The 21,960-nt window shown below is 39.4% G+C and overlaps 1 protein-coding gene across 1 annotated transcript; it reads right to left on the bottom strand.

Annotated features, from left to right (window-relative positions):
* Positions 1 to 217: 217 nt before the first annotated feature.
* rnf11b (ring finger protein 11b) lies at positions 218 to 20,037 on the bottom strand. Its single transcript, XM_017468964.3, has 3 exons — positions 19,491 to 20,037; positions 1,439 to 1,608; positions 218 to 1,235 (listed from the first exon to the last, which is right to left on the bottom strand). The coding sequence occupies exons 1-3, from the start codon at positions 19,611 to 19,613 to the stop codon at positions 1,064 to 1,066; spliced, it is 465 nt and encodes a 154-aa protein (XP_017324453.1). The 5' UTR covers positions 19,614 to 20,037; the 3' UTR covers positions 218 to 1,063.
* Between the last annotated feature and the right edge of the window lie 1,923 nt (positions 20,038 to 21,960).

The following is a 21,960-nucleotide window of genomic DNA, read 5'->3' as shown; positions in this document are numbered from 1 at the left end:
TATTGTTTGGAAACACCCACTGTATTTAAATCCTGTGAAAAGGTAGGCTACATAGTGAACTCAAACACCTACAATACCATGCTGGGCGTTTGCAATGTCGCCAAACTTTATGTCCTACTGGTATTTTTACAAACTTAAGCTATAACCTGCTCTCATAAAACGACTAGCTATAAAAAGGGCTATAATTCCTACAATAACGGCACGCATATACACCACCTCAAATTATAACTGGCAGTCTGAACATTTAATTCATAGTAAGCTCAAACTTATTTCACTCCAAATCCATGTGCCAAAATACAATAAGAGTCATAGTCATGTTAGTTGGACGGCACTGTTATGTTATCCACTAAAACAAAAAAAAAGGACACATTTTCCAGCCTAAAAGGGTTCTACTTCTCAGCCTCCACCAAAGCATGGCCCACAGCAACTGGATACGGTTAGTACGCTTAATAGGAAACCTAATGGCTGGGAGCTGAATGGAATGAGTTCGAGGAGTTGTACGCGCCCCTACATGCAGAACAAGGTGCGCTGTGGGGATAGATGTCTCCAAGAAGTGCAAATTTCAGTATTTGTAATTTAGGTGCAAGCACGTTTCATCTTTTTGATTCTGACAAACCCTTACTGGAAAAAAAAGAGAAAGAAAGAAACAATAGAGAGAGAGGAGAAAAAAAAAAAAAAAAAAAAAAGTCACATCCCGATGCATTACACACAGAGAAAGGGGGTGAAAACAAAAATAGCATTTCCCCCTTCTATCGCTTTCTATACTTTAAAAAAAAAATAATAATAAAATTTAAAAAAAAAAAATTAAAAAAAAAAAAATTCTGCTTTCCAGTGTAAGGGGTGGCACAGCAGAATGGTCCAGGTTGTCAAGATGTTGTAAAAAGTCTCGCTTGTCCAGCTCCTGCAGGTTTCCCTGTCCAGCAGGACAACCCAGGAGAGCAGTCCTATACGATCTCATAGTACTATGAGAAAAAGCTCTGACCTGTCCCCTGCCTATAGATGGGATAATTCCAAAAACGTAAGGGCAGAGTGTGCGAGAGAGTGTGTGTGTACAAGATTAAGTTCAGTTGGTTTCATAGGAGGATAGAAGTGCAGCATCCACAGGCTCCATACAGGAGGGGCAGGTAAAGGAGCGCATCAGCCAGTCATCGATGCAATCCATGTGGTAGATGTGCATGCAAGGCAGGAACCGGATAGGATCCCCATACACAAAATCCAGCATGCAGATCACACACCTATACGGAAAGTGGGACACACAGTAAGAGTAAATAAGAGCAAAATAATTTATAATATAATAACTATAATAAGAGTAAAATAATTTCCCCTCCTATTTTCAAGTGCAACAATAAAACAAAATGGTCAAAATTTGCACAAAAATGTTAAAATCTTTGACAGAGTTCGTGTGACTCAAATGCCACCGTTATCAGAAGCTACTGACTCTCGTATCTTCTTCTCAGTGCCGTCACTGCCGGGATCAAACACCCCCTTGGGCAGGTGCTGAATGAGGCCAATCCTCTGTGCGATGCGCACTTGCTCTTCCTCGGTCAGCTGCGTTGCCAACCGGGTCTGACTCGGAGTGGGGTGGTAAACGGGTACATGGATCTGCTCCTAAACAGAAATACACACGTAAAAAGATTATACACCATATCTAAGAACAAGCATTGTGGCTCACATGGGTACACTTACAGTACTGAAACACCACTCCACAGACAGAAGATTTATGAAAACCAATATGTGAACATGAGTCATAACTGTCATGAAATCACATTTCAGTAATGAAGTGGACTATGGTTTAGTAAGCGTCTTCATATCGAGTGAATAAATACACACTGACCCACTAGGGGGCAATATTTCATTTAGGCTCAGCTTCATCCCAACTTCATCGGTTTGCTCAAAATACATTGCAAAAGCACCAGATGGAGAAACGGCCTAACTGTGAGAGGGACAAAGTGAGGTGAACAGAATGGCTTCTTTCAAACAGATGCCTACTCAGCATTTCCTACAGCCAGCAGTAGGGGGGGAGAACCAAATACCTCACCAACGCTGCAGTTTTATTTCTGGATCATGTCTTAAATCTTAAATCAAATCGTAAACTCAAAGAATGTAAATGCTAGGAGCTTACAGATTTCCATGTTTATTATAGCAGTAAGCCCCGTTCGTGTTTTTACACCCTGCCCTGAACCTCAGTTTCTGCTTGACAGTTGATTTTTTTTCCCCCTCATTGAAATGTAGGGAAAATGCACTATTATATTTGTTAGGTTGGAACCAAATCACTGTAGATGTTTCACTGTAGATCCAACGCTAGTCACAATGATCACAGCACTAATAACAGACTGAGTGATAGACTCCGAGCTGGACAGTACAGTAGCAGGAGGACTGCGAGTGAACCAGAAATCAGATCAAAAGTCAGGAGATCAGGTTCCTCTCCCTCTCTCTCACACAAACACACACTCAGCATTCTCTACAGCCAGCAGTGGGGGGAAACCAAATACCTCGCTAACACTGCAGTCAAAAGTCGAAAGCTGCAGCTGGAATGAAAGAATCTGCCTATAGCAGTAAGCCCCTAAGCATCACACGAAAACCTAGTGATAAATTCAACTCTTTTGAAGTTCTTTATACTAATATAACATACATAGCTACAAAAAGAAAAAAAAAAAAAAAAAAGAAAGTCCACCGAGTCAATTCCACTAAATATAATTTACAGACCACCCCCCAATATTCTGAATTCCTTGGTGAATTTGCAGAGTTCATCTCAAACCTGGTTGTTTCCCCTAGACAAAGCATTAATTGTTGGCGACTTTATATTGATTTTGATAACCCAAAAGACCCCCTGAGAACCGCGGTTGTGTCCATTCTAGTAGGGTTAGTAGGGTCAATCAGAACGTAGTAGGACCCACTCATAAAAGGTGGTCACATTCTTGACCTGATACTAACATACGGATTAAATATAGAAAAAATAGGCACATTTCAGTAGTCTGAAGCCATCTTAGATCATTATTTAAGCTCGTTTAAATTGCGTATTGATCATAACATATGTACCTTGTCACGCTACCGCGTCAAACATACAGACACGTCAGCTATTGCACAGAATTTTATCAATAACCTCCAAGAGATATCAACTATGATTGGATCACCGTCTGATCCCCAATAAACTTCATCAGGCGACTGGATGCTTGGAGTCAACGTTCCGCCACACACTAAATAAGGTAGCTTTACTTAAAAGAAAAATAATTCGAGAGAAAAACTAGCACCCTGGTAACGATATCACATGTACATTAAAACAGACTACTCGCCAATTAGAATGTAAATGGCGTCAAACCAAATTGGAAGTATTTCAAATAGCATGGAAGGAGAGCCTCATGAACTACCGAAAATCTCATAGTGCTGCTAGATCAGTCTCTCGCTCTCTCTCACCCCACCTTAAGTGAAGATAAAAATAATCCTAGATTCTTATTTAATAATGTACAAAAATTAACTAGGAATAAAACCACCCCAGAAACATGCACACAGTCATTATATAGCAGTGAGGATTTCATGAATTGTTTCACTTGCAAAATTGAAAATTAGACAAAAGATTCAGACTATTAATTTAAAACCAGACAGACAATCTTATAACTAACCCTGTAGATAATAATATAGCAAGTTCATATCAGTGACTAGAAGGTTTTAATCCCCTTCAAGAGACCAGACTAATTTAATTAATTTCTTCGTCAAAATCATCAACTTGTATACTAGACACCTTACCTACATGTTTCTTCCAGAAGTAATCAAACCCCTTCTAAAAAGAATAATTACTTCTCTTAGCACTGGTTATGCACCTAAATTATTTAAACTAGCTATTATCAAGTCCCTGAATTAAAAAACAAAACAAAAAAAACAAACAACAACAACAAAAAAAACATCTTAGAAAAGGTTGTACACAGCAGCTATGCTCATACCTACATAGGAATAGCATTCATGAAATGTATCAGTCAGGATTTAGGCCTCATCATAGCACACACAGCACTGGTTAATGTGGTAAATGACCGACTACTGGCCTCTGATCAGGGATGTGTCTCCTTGCTTTTCCTTAGTGCAGCTTTTGATACCATTGATCATACTACTCTGTGTTAATGGAACGGCTCTCTCCTGGCTCAGTCCTTATTTGACTGATCGTTATCGGTTTATAGATGTAAATGTTGACTTCTCTATGCACACTAAGATAAAGTATGGTGTTCTGCGAGTTTCTATTTTAGGCCTACTGCTTTTTTCTTTTCTTAAAAACCTTTGGGTCAAAGGATTCGTAAACAAGGAATTAGCTTCCATTCTTATGCTGATGACACACTTGAACATTTCAGCAAAGCCACATAACAGACACCAGCTTAATAAAGTTGAGGAATGTATAAACATCATCAGACACTGGTTATTAACTTCCTTTTACTTAATTCTGACAAGACAGAAGTACTTATACTAGGACCACATGCAGGTAGAAGTAAGTTTTCTGATTACATAGTAACTCTGGATGGCCTTTGTTCCATCATGTGCAACTGTAAAAGACCTTATAGGAGAAGACTCAAAGCTGTTATCTTGGCAAAGAGAGGGAGAACAAAAGTATTGGCTAAAAGGATGCCAATAATTGTTGCACACCCATATTTTAATTTTTTTGAATAAACCTGTGATGTGTTTGCAGTCATTTGAAATCCAGAGTATTTTTGTGAATTTTTTGAACAACAGATCAAAAGGTTAAACAATGAAGGCAATTTTTCACAACCTTCTTTGCTCATATTTACCAAGGGTCCCAAGAATAATTGAGGGCACTGTATAAAGCACTAAATGATCTCACGCCACAGTACTTTTGGTCTTATGATCCGTCACACCTATTTTGATCAAAAGGTGCAGGCTATTTTTTGGTACCTGGAACAGTGAAGGCTACATAGGGGGCACGGGGGGTGGGGGATTTCGAGGACTGGGATTTTTGGATGCTGTCGCCCATCCACTTTCACGCGCTCACCAAGGTTTGTTGACAGTGGAGTGGCTGGCCGCCTTATGTCCCAGGGCACGCTCATGTCTGTGTTACCATCGGGCTCTACCTATTAGTTATGCTGTCATAGCTAGTCTTGCCAGAGTCTCTTCTTGCAACCACACAAAGTACATTGTCCTTAACCATTACGGGACAATAAGCATACCCAATACTTCCTCTCCCTGTCGAGCTACACATGATACTCCTGAGATTGATGAGTTCTCATCAATTAGAAGTCACATGCTGCTGCTGAGGACCCCATGAGATGGATTTTTGGGCCTCAATTCCTGTGTACAGATATGCTATGACAGCTAGGACTACAACTGCTACGATAGTTTCAGGACTGCAATTGCCACAAACAGTTTCGCACTCAAGTCTCCATCAGTGAACAGTGGAGTGGGTAAGTTCAACAAAACAGACGTCATGTAAAAACTACTGAATTTTCCTGGTTACACAATTGCACAATCTGACCATGTAATATTAGCACATTTCTAGAAGGAATTTATTTATAAATAATTGCACTATATGTTGTCACCCAGATCAGGATGGGTTCTCTTTTGGGTCTGGTTCCTCTCAAGGTTTCTTCCTCATATCGTATCAGTGAGTTTTTCCTTGCCAATGTCGCATCTGGCTGCACATTAGGGATAAATTCATACATTTAACATCTATATCCTGAATTGATATATTTCTGTAACGCTGCTTTGGGACAATGTCCACCGTTAAAAGCGCTCTACAAATAGAACTGAATCTCTCTCTCTCTCCCTCTCTCTCCCTCTCTCTCCCTCTCTCTCCCTCTCTCTCCCTCTCTCTCTCTCCCTCTCTCTCTCTCTCTCTCCCTCTCTCTCTCTCCCTCTCTCTCTCTCTCTCTCTCATAATCACATGCCACGTCAAGCCAAACAAGTTAGTTTGGCTGCTCAAACACACACCATGTTGGTTTTACTACCTTTGTGAGGCACTAAGGTTTTTGTGTGGTAAATGTTAAAGCGTTTGTATTCCCGTAGGTTACTGTATTAGCATGTCTATCTAAGCCTTAACTTCTGTAGCCAGATAAACCTTTTGACATTTTCTTTGGGAGGACTTGCAAACAAACAGCTAAAAAATATGCCCCACACATACCACACAAGGAAGTTTGACAACACACACAATGGTAAAGTATCATCAAACAGAAATTACTGAAGTGTTCAACAGTTACTCACTATAAATTAATGGCATAACAGTTGAGGTAAATGATTACAAAACACTCAATATTTATAGTTGAATTATCAAAAGTTGCAATAACAGATAGGGAAAAAAATGCATGTAGTGAAGAAAATATTACTAAATAATTTCTCATTCCACTGACAGACACTGAGACCAAGGCTTAAAAGTAAAGCATTTTGAGGTCACCCTGGCATAATCCTGACCGAGATCCTGATGTCATTATGTATCAACAATATAGGCATTAATAATACCATGGCACAGTCAAAGAAACACAAAGTTTCCTGATGTAAGCCAGCAACTCTGACACCAAACCACATTGCAACATCATGAGAAACCTTTGCGCCTCATTCTCAAAGCCATTATATTCATTTTAGCTTACATGCCGGCTCAGGCAATTCTACACTTTCAAAACATGGGTGCAAAAGCCAGCGCAAGTCAGATGACATAGCCTGGAGAGAACTACATCACTCATCATATTGGCTATGGATATTTAGCTACACAGGCTTAAAATGCATCAAGGTTATAGTTTTGAATCCTAATAGTGACCATAAAATGATAGTCAGTGCAGCTAATCAGCAAAGCAGTTACATAAGTATAATCAGTGGAATATACAGAGAGGCCAAAACATTAAAGCAACAGGACAGACAGCCTTATAAAGATCCACAGTAATCTAATATAATAAAATTATACAGCATAAACCAGGGGTGTCCAATCTTATCTGGAAAGGGCTGGTGCCGGTTTTCATTCCAACCAAGCAGAAGCCAAACCTGAGTCTATTGAAAGCCAAGATCATCTGATTAAACAGGTGGAATCAGGCATAGCTACCGCTTGGTTGGAATGAAAACCTGCACCCACACCGGCCCTTTGCGGATAAGATTGGACACCCCTGGCATAAACCATGCAAAGCACAATTAGCTATGTGACATTGGCCACTACTCTGATATGCAATCAATATACTGAAAATGACTAAACACCACATGACAAAAGCAAACATTTTCATGAAACATTTTAAATATCATTCGCACGATCTACAAGTTCATTTGAATTTAACAGTTACGTCCCAACAATAGAGGGTACAAATACACGGTGTAAAAATAGTCCATGTATGCCAGTACAGTAGACCCCATGACCTTGGAACACGTGGCAGGGTTTAGCTGAAACAGCCAAAAGCAGCTAGAGTGAAAAGAATGGTCCCAGTGTCTTTTGTAGACAGACAGGAGAGTGCAGGCTGAATATTACTGACAGCTGTATAACAGGTGCACACACACACACACACACCTGTGGGACAAGAATGCTGATCAACGCTGTTGCGCGCTTGTGTGTGTGGGTGCGTGTATAGATAAGTGGACAAACAAGGATGAGAAAAAGAACATGATCTCTTACTGGCTTCTCACTAACCGACACCTTCCTATTACTTAATCATGGAGCAGGAAGGCACAGAGACCCTCCTGAGTCAAACACCAGCTCTTACTTATTTAGTTCCGAGACTAATACTACAGTTTTCATTTCAGCTCATTCTCCTTAACCTAAAATACTGGACAGATTGTCCTACTAAGACAATGGGTGGTAGTGTGTTTGAAATTAGAGAGGCAAGGACAGGGCTGAAATGAGAGAGGGTCAACATCTCTCTCTCTCGTCTTGGCCAGACATGGCGTAGACAAAGAGTACTGTCTTGAATCCCCCCCACCTCCACTTGCACCACAGCAAGACAATAAACATGACATCAGCCACATTCCTGTGCGTGTGTCAGACCAAAGCAAAACCACAGCATGATTCAGGTTCATCATATAGCCACATGACAGACCAACATGGAAAACTGAGCTTCTCAAAAAGTGTCATTACCTGCTAAAATGAAGCCTCAGGCTTATACCGAGTTACTCACACTTGCTCGTATGTGCTCATAACTGAGATCCTACCTATCCTGGTCATATGATTATTAAAACTAAAGATGAGTAACTGATGAGTCTGTAAGAGACATGCCTGAAAATGTTTACACACTTTAAATCACAATATTTTGGCAGCAACATGTCTGTATATTTCTATGGAAAGGAAAAGGAATGTTTCTTCACTGGGCCCCAATACTTATTTATACAGCCTTCTTTTCTACATGCATCTTACTTCATAGTGTATAACTTAACAGGACTATAACTTTAGACTACCAAATAGAGCAGCATGTTAACTGCTCACACCATATCAATTTGATATTTAATCAGAAAATTTGAAGGGTAATTTTAAACATTGACCTATTATTGCCAATTTACACTTAAACTAAATAAATACAGCCTCAGCAAACAAGCTCGTCTTATGTCGAGCAAGAAACCCATAGTGTTATACACACTCAAACAGAAGTGAAGTAAAACAGGGGGAGCCTTTATCTGAGAAGGTTAAACAAACAGCAGCATATTCAGCCGCACGTCAGCAAGGTGACAAATGCAGGTGAAAACGTGCAATAACACACGATGAATCAGGACTTTGTTACATGTACATGCAATGTAGCCAAGACACTCTGAATATATACACCCGTCAGCCATAACATTAAAACCACCTGCCTAATATTGTGCAGGTTCCCCTTTTGCAGTCAAAACAGCCCTGACCCGTTGAGGCATGGACTCAACAAGACCTCTGAAGGTGTGCTGTGGTATCTGGGACCAAGACATTATCAGCAGATCCTTTACGTCCTGCAAGTTGTGAGGTGGGGTCTTCATGGATCAGACTTGTTTGTCCAACTCATCCCGCAGATGTTTGATCAAATTGAGATCTGGGGAATTTGGAGGCCAAGTCAACACCTTGAACTCAATCATGTTCCTCAAAGCATTCCTGAACTATTTTTGGACGACCTGGATCGTGCAATTTTCCCGCAGTAGCTCAGTCTGTGACCTCCGCCATATCTCAGATGCGTTTTATTAATAGAAATGCATTTTTCACCATTGTGAAGTGACGTCACTGATGTGGGGGTTATACACAGTGATGTCACAGACCCAACAAATCCATAATGAAATTCATTGTCGATTATTTTAAACTATCGATTAGTTGTTGGAGCCCTACAACAGTGTTTAGATAGGTGGTACGTGTCAAAGTAACATCCACATGAATGCCTGGACTCAAGGTTTCCCAGCAGAACATTGCCTAGAGCACCACAATGCCTCTGCTGACTTGCTTTCGTCTCATACTGCATCCAGGTGCCATCTCTTCCCCAGGTAAGCAACGCACACACGCCTGGCCAGCCACATGACTTAAGAAAATGTGATTCTTCAGACAAGGCCACCTTCTTCAATTGCTCCATGGTACAGTTCTGATGCCCATGTGCCCATTGTTGACACTTTCGGAGGGGGTCAGCATGGGTACTCTAACCAAACTGCGGCAACACACCCCCATACACAGCAAGCCGCAATGCACTGTGTGTTCTGACACCTTTCCAGCATTAGACTCAAGATTAATATTTTCAGCAATTTATGCTACACTACACAACTGGGTGGTCTGATCCCACTGGACCAGACAGGCTAGCCTTCTCTCCACACACGCGTCGATGAGCCTTGGGCACCTAGGACCCTGTCCTGTCACTGGTTGTCCTTCCTTGGACCACTTTTGTTAGGTACTAACCACTGCATATCGGGAACACTCCACAAGACCTGCCGTATTGGAAATGCCCTGACCCAGTCGTCTAGCCATCACACTGGCCCTTGTGAAAGTCTCTCAGATCCTTATTCATATCTTCTTGACAGATGCCATTGTGACGAGATAATCAATGTTATTCCTTTGTGTTATGGCTGAACAGTTTACATACATAAACATTTTTTAGACCCACAAGACTCAAGCTGGAAAAATTATTAAACAGCAAACCACTGAAGACCAACAAGTACAATAAGAAAAATACAATAAAGAATGGCTCTTGTGAGAAAATTACAGGGGTGAGTAGGGGTGGAGAGATCAGTAACCTGGGGTGCAGTTGGCATTCCAGTTCATCCTGAAGGTGTTCAGTGGGGTTGAGTTCAGGACTATGTGCATGGACCTGATCCAACATCTTCCATAATGTTAACCCCTAACCTTACCCCACAAGATGCAGTACACCACAGAATAATATGCTTATCCAACCTATAAAACACAGTTGTTTCCATTGCCTGGACTTTTGGTTGAACTCCTCCAAGGTAGGAGGAGCTGGATCAGGTATGACTACCCCATTGGACTTTAGGCTCTGCAGCAAGGGGTACTTGCAAATAGCATCTTTTTTAAGTTTAACAAACACAAGAACAAGAACACCACATCTCATAGCTAACGACATTCTGCATTTTTATAAAGGGTACAAGGAAAATGCTTCATCATCAGAGGATAAAGTCTATAGCTACATAAAGTCACAACTCTCAGGGATTCAAGCACATGCTTATTTTCCATAGTCTGTATTAATGGACATAAATAACTCTTAGTTTTGAGTTTTAATTACATTAGTTGCATTGCCACCTTTGGCCAATTACATTGAAGTTCAACTTGTCCACATGGCTCGATAATGAATTTACACATTGTCCACCACTGTAGAGGTTTTAATTATTAAAAAAAACAAAAACAAAAACAAAAAACCCAGAACGGGTGATAAATGGGTTAGGCAGTTAAGCAGAGTGGATTATTTCCACATAGCCGACACAACTTTACCACATGTAAATGGTACTTTGTGAAACCTGCATGCTTTCAGAGAAAGTGACACGTCTCTACAAATGCCTCTTTCATAAGAGAACAAAAAGAAAACAGAGAAGAAAAAAAAAAGGAAAAAAAACGACGAAGAAAAAGAAAAGAAAAAAAAGGGGGGGCTCACTTTGCCTCATGCGCAATATATGTACAGCATTTCAGACATTCCCCACACATGTAAACTCATCAAAAAATCAAAAAATTACAGCATGTTAAAGCTATTAAATATACAGTTTGTATATGACCGCAGGAATGACACCAGGACCGTAAAGGCCGTATTGCACGGCAAGAAATTTCACCGTAGGAAAATGATTTTGATTAAAATATCAAAGCAGTGATACATTTTCTGCTGTCACTTGCAGGTTGTAGAGATGCTTTGAATATCCTGGATGCCTGTGATCAATCAGCACACAGAAGCAGACTGTTCTGTACACTTTAGGAAGGCTTTTTAGGACCAGCGTATGCTTATGGTGAATAGAATGGGCATAACCAAGTCTCCAAACCACACTTTTCACATATCGAATGAAACTATTTGAGGAATACATACACTTATCCTCACGAAATCCAGAGTCAACGAATTTGAAAATGCCTCAAAACATCACATATCACTCCAGTAGGCTATGTCTACACCAGGCAAGCATACGCATAAAATAACAGAACACTAATCTTCAACATTGTTTATTCAACTAACAAGCAAGAGAGATTAGCTAGCTACTCAACTAATGCTGAGCCCTCGCTATTTAGCTGCATCTTACCTTAGCAGATTTCATACACAAGGAGAACATTGTCAAGCCTAAACAGATGCAGTATATGGCCAAAGGTTTGTGGACACCTGAACATCACACCCAAATGTGGGCCTTCTTCAAACTGTTCCAGAAATTCTGAAGAACAGAATTGTCTAGAATGTCTTTGTATGCTACATTATTACATTTTCCCTTCACTGGAACTAAGAGGCCCAAACATGTTCCAGCATGACACTGTACTTGTGCACAAAGCGAGCACCACGAAGACATGGTTTGCCAAGGCTGAAGTGGAAGAACTCCAGTGGCCTACAAAAAGCCCTGACCTTAACTTCACTGAACATCTTTGGAATGAACTGCACCCAAGGCCTTCTCACCAAACATCAATGACTGACCTCACTAATGCTCATGGCTGAATGAGCACAAATCCTGTTGACATCTGCTTGCCGCTGTGCTCTTTGGTGGCTCACAAGTACCAGCCTGACTCTGTTATAGTGCTGGATACTTTGGCATATAATCATGAGACCCCAGGTACTGAACTGCATCCCTTACACATACAATCGATCATTTTCCTAATTCTGGCAGTCTACCTAGCAATCATGGAAAGGTTTCACATACATATACACATTTGTATATGAGAAGATAAGCTATTAATTTATGATGAAATAGTACTTGTCTCTGAAGTGTTCAACAATATTTCAGGTTTTTCCATCTTCTGATTGGTTTTTAAAAGAAAGCAAGTCTTGTTACTCAATCTCCTCGATTAGAAGACCATCTCCTCCATAAATTAACTGCCTTCATAAATCATACAACAGTGTGTGAGGAACTGGTAGCAAGCACTACGCAAGACTTAAATGATTCTTTTGATAAATTATTTAACAATATAAAAGGAGAAATAAAGGGGAAATAAACATCTGTATAAAATGTTAAATTACCTTTAACATTTGAAAGATTCAGTACAAATTTACTTCAGTTACAAAATTAAAATCAGTTAATGAGATTTAAATAGTTACTGAAAAGGTTAAAAAAAAAATAAAATAAACAGAAAAAAAGAAAAAAAAAAAGAGAAAGAAACGGCAATACCATGATCTCACTATCTCAGACACAATATCTCCGAAAAATGAATCGTGACAATTCATCACGATATCGATGGTACATCATTATATTACTCAGCACCAGTGTGAATGAGGTCGAATGAGTCATGTAGTCTGACCCCTCAAACTACTGCCCGTTTGTCATTCGCATACATTAGATTAAGTAGAGCTAGATATTTAAACATGTAATAGGACCATGTGGGATGATTTTCAATCATTATCAGAACACACATCACATCTCCATTCTCAACATTAATGCATGATCATGTGCATCAACAGGCTGGTTTAGTCATTCTTTATTTACTGAATTACTTATAATAACAGGAAAACATTTTAGTTTGTTGGTGAAAGAAGTAGTAAGGCAAACTTCATGTTTTTAATACTGGTTCATTTGAAGGGATATTGCTTTGTAAAATATTACAGCAAGCTACATTTTGTAATGATTTTGGATTAGGATATTAGGATTATGGGGCATATGCAGAGTTTGGCCAAGTTATTCCACCATCTGACAGCCCTGTTAAAGGAACAGACCACTGGATGGTTTTTCTAAAGCAGTCCCTCCAGGATTTTGTCATTTTGTGATTTTGCAACTGCAGAAATTAACGCAAAATCAAGGAAACTCCGCAATATTCAGAGGAGCTTGCAATTTTTTCCAAAAGTACCACAGCTTGAGCCAAGATGTGACATTACCACAATGTGCATTCAGCCAAAGCACTCTTCTAATCACATGCATTGAACATGAGTACAGCTAAAAGTTCTCATTTACCAGCAAACATCACTGCGAAAAACAACTTTGAAAACAACTTTGTGCTATGTAACAATCAAAATCCTCTGCGAAATACTGTAGGGACTGCAGCAGGTTAAGTAAATGAATTGGTTAGAAAGCAACATGAGCTAGACATGAGCTAGAAACTTGAGCTAGAAACAGAACTGCCTGCTGGACAAGCACCAGAAAACCAAAAGATCCATGTAGATCAATATGAGGGACTGTTTTAATCCAGCGCTTGCGAGGGACAGATTTGAGAGGTATGAAAACGCTACATGCGAACTGCTGGTTGTCTCGACGGTCCACTTTTTAAATCAAAATTCCAGATCTGAACAGGACATTACTTCTTTGGTCTTTGTAAATAAGGGTATGGGCATTTACATGATTCTTCAGCAGTAAAGAAAGTGAAAGACAGACCGTGACATAAGGTAGTGAGCGGGAGAGAGGAAAAGTAAACAAGCCTGTAGCGAGAGAGGGGTTTTTGGCTTGATTATATCCAGCATGCCACGCTTTAGCCGAGCTGTCTCTCACACCCACACAGCGTGTGTTCTCTGTAAAAGAGAGGATAGCGGGAGGGAGGGACAGGCAGGCGAGTGCACTGCAGTCCAATCGTAAAACAAACAGGCAGCTGGAGACCGGCCAGTGAGAATGCAATCAATGTGATGGGGAGTGATGAGGGGAAAACCATTTGTAAGACTACAGGGAAGTGCCATCATTTCTTACAATGCTTTTGACACACATTCATGTTCTCTCTCAGACTCACAATTACACTTACCCTCCTATTCTCATTCTGCTGAGATGAGTCAGCATTTCCAGCCAAGTGCTCTCCAAATACTCCTACCCAAACATAACTTATTTCCCACAGAAACCTCATCACATCAACATACAAACAAGACTGTACTCCTCCAGCAGCATGTCTGTCACTTATTTGTCATTTGAATCTTCGTCAGAGTTGGTGTGAAGCTAGAGATGTGTGTAATGAGTTGGAACAAGTGTCTATTTGCACTGCTGAACATGGCAGGATTCTGGAAGCCTGAAGAGTCCAGTAAGTCATCGCCCACAAACAAACTCCTTTCCTCGTGCTGCATTGCTCATTTTTGGGGACTGGGATTGTGGAACCCTTTTCATCTTCAGCAGAGCCCAGTCTAAATGAGAGCATAGAAAGAATCATCTGACTGGTATTTCACTGCATTTGGACAGGTGTATAGGTCTGAATCAGAGTGAGGGTTCACAGGTGATGTCATAGACTTTGTTTTGGCCTAAAGACAGAGGGCTGGGGGAAAAAAGGCCATTTAAAAAAAAAAGTTTCTCTTGCAAAATGCTCCTAAGATTTATCTCAGTTAAGTTAAAAAGCTTTATTGAAAAAATGTCTCATGCATTCTTGGCAGCCTGCACAGGAATGTGCAGAGATTGAAAGTGATTTGGGCTGTAGATTTGGCCTGGGCTCCCTCTTTGTCTGCACCACACAGTTCAAACAGACCTCGTAACACTCAGCCAAAAAAAGGCTTCTGTTAAACACTGCTGTAAATATACTGCACAAAGCTGCAGTCCAGTCTCTGTGCTGTCTACTTTCCTGTGTTTTCACCTCCCTGTCTTGTCCACAGCCCTTAGGATAGAATTATTATTATACTAAGCAGAAAAGAATCTAGTCCAAGAAAACCACCAAATTATAAAGAGAGAGTGCTGTGCTAGGCCTTTTCTCAACTAAAACACAGGTACCATTATTAGTCGATTAGCTGTACATGTTAGTGTAAAAGCTGAGTGAAGAAACAGCAGTGTTATATATATGTATGTATGTGTGTGTGTGTAAAAACAGCTTATCCATCATCAAACCTCTGCACGTCAGCTTATCTGATGCTACACCAAATCTGCGTGCAGTTTCGTTCTCCGACATAAGAGCAGCTCTCAAAACGACACCTTTTCACAGAACCCGATTTCTGTTTACAGCCTACTGGAATGCAGAATACAGTCAGTGTTCAAACCAAACTCCATTCACATTAGATCAGTGGTTTCTTCAAGAAAGAACTGTTCCTACAAGACACACTGTAATGGCATTCAGTGCACAGACATGAGATTTTAATCTTCAGTTAAGTGAAATTCTAAAAACAGAAGTGATGAACATGGCATTTCTTTTATTCCAAGAAGGAAATGTTCTCACAGTCTTCTTATTATCCAATGCCCAAAACAATATTTTACTTTTAAACATCCCAATTAGCTGAGCTCACACCATAGTTTTAAGTGGAAAAGTGGAATAAACTAAATCAACCCACCAGTCACTGTAACATACCCTGCAAGAAGCTATCTAAACAATATATCTAAACACATTACTAGATTAACCCTCCTATTATGTTGGGGGGGGGGGGGGGGGGGGGGTGTTTACATCCATTATGTTAGACCATTTATGGGTGCTTTTTGAAATATGTTTTGGGTCATTGTCCTATTCCAAGGCCTACGACCTCCAACATAGACCCAGCTTTCTGTGCCCTACATTGCGCTCCAAAACTCATTGGGGGTCTTTGGATTTCCTGATGCCATGCATACATTCAAAGTAACCAGTGCCAGAAGAAGAAAAGCAACACCAAAACATCCGTGAACCTCCTCCACGTTTGACTTAAGGATCCATGTTCTTTTCTTCAAAGGCCTCATTTTTTTCTTCTTCGATGAAACAAATTTCATCTGTCTAAGGGACATTCTCCCATAAGGACATTTGTGTCTGAAGGTACATTTTGGCAAATTCCAGACTGTCTTTTTTTTTTTTTTTTTTTTTTTTTTTTTATGTCCAGAGAGATTAGCTACAATGCCATGAGCTGCAAACAGACACAGGAACACTGACTACGTTTACATGGACAGCAGTAATCTAATTATTGACCTTACTCTGATTAAGATAATAATGTGATTAAGGTGTTTACATGAGTCGCTTTTAGAATACTCCTATCATGTACCCGTTTTACACGTTATAGAACATAATTAGATTAACAGCCCATTACGTCACCGCGCCACGCCATCCAACGTCCCTCCAACGTCCCTCCAGAATTTCACGCATCAACATACAGTTCATCTTCGTTATGGTACCGTATACAGTTTTAGGTGTTTATTTCATTTTTTTTTAACAAACGCTTTAAGTGCAGTTAATTATTTGTCATGCTATACGTGCTAATAGACAACCGCTTGAAGCTGTGGGCTGCGTCTCAAAGCGCGTACTTATCGCCTATATAGTAGCTGAGATACATGTATTTTTCCCCACTACAGGCCTATAGTAGGCAAGTAAGCAATTTGGGACGCAGCCGAACTCTCTTGTTCGCCGTAAAATGTTGAGAACTGCCCTGTGTGATCGAGTCCTGTCGCAAAATATGGTGAAAACTCACGACGTTCATAATGTGATTAAGGTGTTTACATGTCTGTAATACACGTCCATAATGTGACTAAAACAGGAAAACTCCACCCGTCTTAATTCGATTAGAGCTTAATTCGAGTATGACCTTAATTAGATTAAGGTAAGTAAAAATTGCTGTTTACATGGTACTTTCTTAATCAAAGTATGGTCTTAATCGGGTTAAGAGTGGATTATTCATCTCTAGAGATGGACTTGTAGCCTTGAGATTGTCCATGCTTTTCCACAATTTTACTTCTCAATCGTCAGACAATTTTTCATCTTCTTTCAATTCTCCATGCTCAATGTGGTACAAACAGACATAGAACATAAAAGCTGAGACAACTTCAGTTTAAACTGGTTGAAAGTGTGATTTCTATACTGCCAAAACCTGTAACTTGTCTACAATGAGTTTAATTCCAAATTAAAGGAGGATCACCTGCCCATAAGATAATTATGTCTTACATTTTCTAAAGGGTGCAGATCATATTCTGCGTGGAATAAAGTACGTTATATTTTTTTCATGGGAGAATTAGCACATTATCTGGAAAAGGTGAAAGGGTGTCAGTACTGCTATATGTCACTATAGCTAAGCAGCTGCATCCAACTAAAAACATGGAACAAAATCAAGAGGTCACATGAAACTATATGACGTTTGAGGACACAGTAACATTCAGAGGCATCTATGCAAACATGAATTCACATTAAACAAAGTTTTATACTGTAACAGGCCAAACTGATTAGATGCTTACAGCAGTCCCCATAAGTTATGTATTTTAGTAGACAGATATTTAGTCCTCAAAGATAAGACGATTGATTAAGACTTGAAAGAAAATATACAACATACTTTTAAACGATTTCATTCTGTGGACAATTTGTCCCACAGTAGATCCTTTCAGTCATACGAATTGTAATCTGCTGTTGGTTTTCTTTTATTAAGTCTCATTCTCTAGCTTTACTTATTCTTAGAAAATATTCAAACGTTCAGGACAGTGCTTGGCTGAATATTTATTTATTTATTTTTAATGGAAATAAAAAGGGTGCGGGGGGGGGTTTGTTAGACTAATTACACAAGGACCACTTCACTGACAGGCAGCTGGGACTAAACCAGAGGCCCTGCACGAAAGTGATTAAACTCTTAAGACCCAACCCAATCAAATATACTGGCCAAACCACTTGGGTTGTACTAGTTATGTCTCTCTGAAGCAGTTAGATAATTATGCAACTTTATTTCGTACAGAGGTTAGCAGAAATGTTCCTAATGCGATGCTGTGTAAAAGAAGAAAATACCCAACTCACTGTCAGTCGTTTAATGAAATAACAAGTGATTCATCATGGGCCAAACAAGGGATAACATCTACCAATGCCTCATTACTCCTAAATTAATTATAATTTATATATACACAAACACACTTTATTTATTTTATATATATATATATATATATATATATATATATATATATATATATATATATATATATATATATATATATATATATATATACACACACACATCAGATTACACCAGTGGGAATTTCTCTCGTTAGTCATTTTAATGCTTTACTCTTAGTTGGTCCAGCTTGCTCACCTCCTCATCTGTATACTCTGCTCAAACATATCAAGTTCTAAAGCTTTCACTTTCGTGCCAATACCTTGACCTTGTACTTGTCATAATGTAGATCACTAGCAAGCCAAGCAAAGAGTCTCTGCTACAATTCACCAAAAATGAGTTCTATAGCTGCATTGCCTTCTGGGACTTGGAGTCCACCCTCTGCTACTTCGATGTTGGATTTCACATTAATCCGACACTGAACATGGCTAAACTTTAGCAAGTGATAAGCTATAATTTTGCCCTTTTGTTTTTAACAGCAGACCTAATTGTTAACACTTATGCTTGAGATTACTGAAGAATGTCCCTTGACATCAGTGTGGCACACAACTCACTTGAATAACACAAATACACCAAGCAACATCTTAACACTCAAATATTTCAACATAGATACACTGAATGAGTTTTATTGTGGACTGTAAAACTGGATATTAAATACTACTGTTGTGCGTTGGACAATATGTTGGTACTAAACACAAAGAAACCCACTACAAAGCCCATAAGTGAGTAGCATTAGCTCTGTTTCCGTGTGTGTTAGTTAAAGGTGCGGCGAATTAATAGGCCACTAAACTAAGGTAGATAATGAAAACGAAACAGTGGCAGTATAATGGCCGGTCAAGAAACTGTGCCAAGTTTAAACACCTTGTCCGTCCGACACAAAACACCAGACAAAGAGAATTTAGTACGCTAGTGTATCTGAGCTACCACACAACACAAGGAATTTGGGACAATATAGACACAGACAATACAGCCAAGATATAACGTTAATATCTGTAGTTAAAATGTTTTCCTTCGTTGTTGTTTTTTTTTGTTACACGACGTGCTTTGTGTTGTAACACTGAAATTATGTTACACAAAAAGCTCTCTTCTTGAACACGGTTGCTAGCATACATACCCGTTACTTCCGATTATATCCGAGTTGTCGTCCGTATGCTCGACAGGAACAAAGAGGCGAGTTAAACAGCGTGTTTAAAAACAACCCCTTAATTTCACAATGAATCGACTCTCCTGCCATTTCCGAGTAAGGCCGTTTACCTGGTAAGGCGGTGGCGGTTCCTGGTCCGGAAAAGTACCGTCGCCGAAACTGGCTCTGTCTGACTGCGACTCATGAAGCAAAGAGATGTCATCCGAAGTAGGAGATTTTAGACAATTGCCCATCTCCTTCCTCTCCAACACCTCACTGTTCAGATATAATATCCTAACTGACACTCCTTTCTATCCTCCTGACACGATTTCTCACTTAAATGTCGCTTTCTGACACTTTAACGCAGGTTGAAAGCCTCCTAGTCAAAACCAGGAGACCGACCGACCGACCAACCAACCAACCTCTCTCTCTCTCTCTCTCTCTCTCTCTTCAACAAAAACAAACCATGTCGCCACAAAGAGCTGGTTGGTATAAGCAGCAACCTTGAGCAGCGAGAGAGAACAAATGAAAAATGTGGCTGTTGTCCTTAAAACCTATCTGCCTTCAAAAATAAGCTAAATGAGTTAAAAGTCTTATTTTTAGTTTTTAAAGCCTTCTCCGTGTTTGACAAATTCCATAATATCAAATGTTGTTTCTCCTAGTGGTCATTTGGTCTTTCAGTCACAGTAAACTCCGCCCCGACGACGTCTACCAATCAAATGGCTTCTTCTTCAACCAGGAAGTCAGCTGGAAATCTTCAGTTCCTCAAATCAATCAATTTGAAAGGTTTACATATTGTTTTTTTGTTTGTTTGTTTTTGAAATATTTAACTCAATTACTTTACTTTTTTCCTGTATTATTATTTACTTTTAAAACGCCGCTATATTTTATACAGTGCCTTACATAAGTATTTACCCCTGAACTTTTCGACAATAAACTACATGACAACTAAAATGGATTTAATCGAGAATGTGTATCATGAATCTATATATATATATATATATATATATATATATATATATATATATATATATATATATATATATATTTTTTTTTTTTTTAAAAAGGCCAAATCATTGAATTGAGGGGAAAATCAATAGTTTTTTAACTTTGCACACATTTTTCACCCCTGTGAGTATTTACCCCGTTGGGGTGAGAGCGCTAGATTAGCTACCATTAGAAGCCACCTAATCAATTGAATGAAGTCCACCTGTGTGTAATTTAAGTGTCACGTGATCTCAAAATAACTACACCTGTTTCTCTGAGGCCCCAGATTTTGTTAAAGAACATTGGTTGTAACACTACAATATCTGGAAACATTCAAAGGGGTAAAAACTTAAGCAAGGTACTATATACAGCCCCCTCCAAAAGTATTGGAACAGCAAGGCAAATTCTTTTTCTGACTTTTTTGTTATACAATTGAATACATTTAGGTTTGACATCAAAATATGAATATGAGATGATAGATCAGAATTTCAGCTTTCATTTCCTCATATTTACATTTAGATATTTTAAACAACTTAGAACATGGCACCTTTGTGTCAGACCACCCAACTTTTAGGCATGCAAAAGTAATGGAACAGAGAGTTTTAAAGTAAATAACACTTAATATTTGGTCACATATCCCTTGCTTGCAATAACTGCATCAAGCCGGTAACCCACTGACTTCACCAAAACTGTTGAATTTTTCTTTTGTGTTGCTGTTCAAGGCTTGTACTGCAGCTTCTTTCAGTTGTTTGTTTTAGGGGGTTTCTCCCTCCAGTCTCCTCTTCAGGAGGTGAAATGCATGCTCAATTGGGTTAAGGTCTGGCGATGGACTTGGCCTGTCTAAAACCTTCCACTTTTTCTCCCTGATCAAGTCCTTTGTTGAGTTGGCAGTGCTTTTTGGGTCATTGTCTTGCTGAATGATGATGTTCCTTCCAATTAGATTGGATGCATTTCTCTGTAAATTGGCAGACAGAATGTTTCTGTAGACTTCTGAATTAATCAATAGAGATTAGTGAGCCCATACCAGAAGCAGCCATGCAAGCCCAAACATGACACTACCTCCACCATGCTGGACTGATGTGCTCGCATGTTTTGGATCATGAGCAGATCCTTTCTTTCTCCACACTTTGGCGTTTCCGTCACTTTGGTAGAGGTTAATCTTGGTTCTAGAACTTTTGTGGTCCATCTACTTATTTCTTTGAAAATTCTAATCTGGCTTTCCGATTCTTACTGCTGATGCATTGTTTGCATCTTATGGTATCGCCTCTATATTTCTGCTCTCAAAGTCTTCTTCAACTAGTGAATTGTGATACCTTCACCTCTGCCAAGTGGAGGTTATTTTGTGATGTCACTGACTGCTGTTTTTAGGTTTTTCTTCACAACACTCAGAATGTTGTCATCAACTGTTGTTTTACTTGGCCAATCTGTTCCATGTCTGGTTGTTAGTATACCAGTGTTCATTTTCAGGACATTCCAAATTATTGTATTGGCAATGCCCAATGCTTGTGCAATGGCTCTGATAGATTTTCCCTCTTTTCTCAGCTTCAAAATGGCTTGCTTTTCTCCCATAGACAGCTCTCTAGTCTTCATGTTGGTTTATCATTTTTAACAACA

This window comes from Ictalurus punctatus, chromosome 5, assembly GCF_001660625.3.
Source record: "Ictalurus punctatus breed USDA103 chromosome 5, Coco_2.0, whole genome shotgun sequence".
NCBI classification, from domain to species: Eukaryota; Metazoa; Chordata; class Actinopteri; order Siluriformes; family Ictaluridae; genus Ictalurus; species Ictalurus punctatus.
The sequence above is the reverse complement of the archived record's forward strand: the minus strand, read 5'-3'. Positions and strand labels throughout refer to the sequence as shown.

Coding starts and splice junctions, on each gene's coding strand:
- rnf11b (XM_017468964.3), bottom strand. CDS start 19,613: ATGGGCAATTGTCTAAAATCTCCTACTTCGGATGACATCTCTTTGCTT. Junction 1,609..19,490: donor AACCGCCACCGCCTTACCAG/GTAAACGGCCTT, acceptor ATTTCTGTTTAG/GAGCAGATCCATGTACCCGT. Junction 1,236..1,438: donor ACTGAGAAGAAGATACGAGA/GTCAGTAGCTTC, acceptor CTTTCCGTATAG/GTGTGTGATCTGCATGCTGG.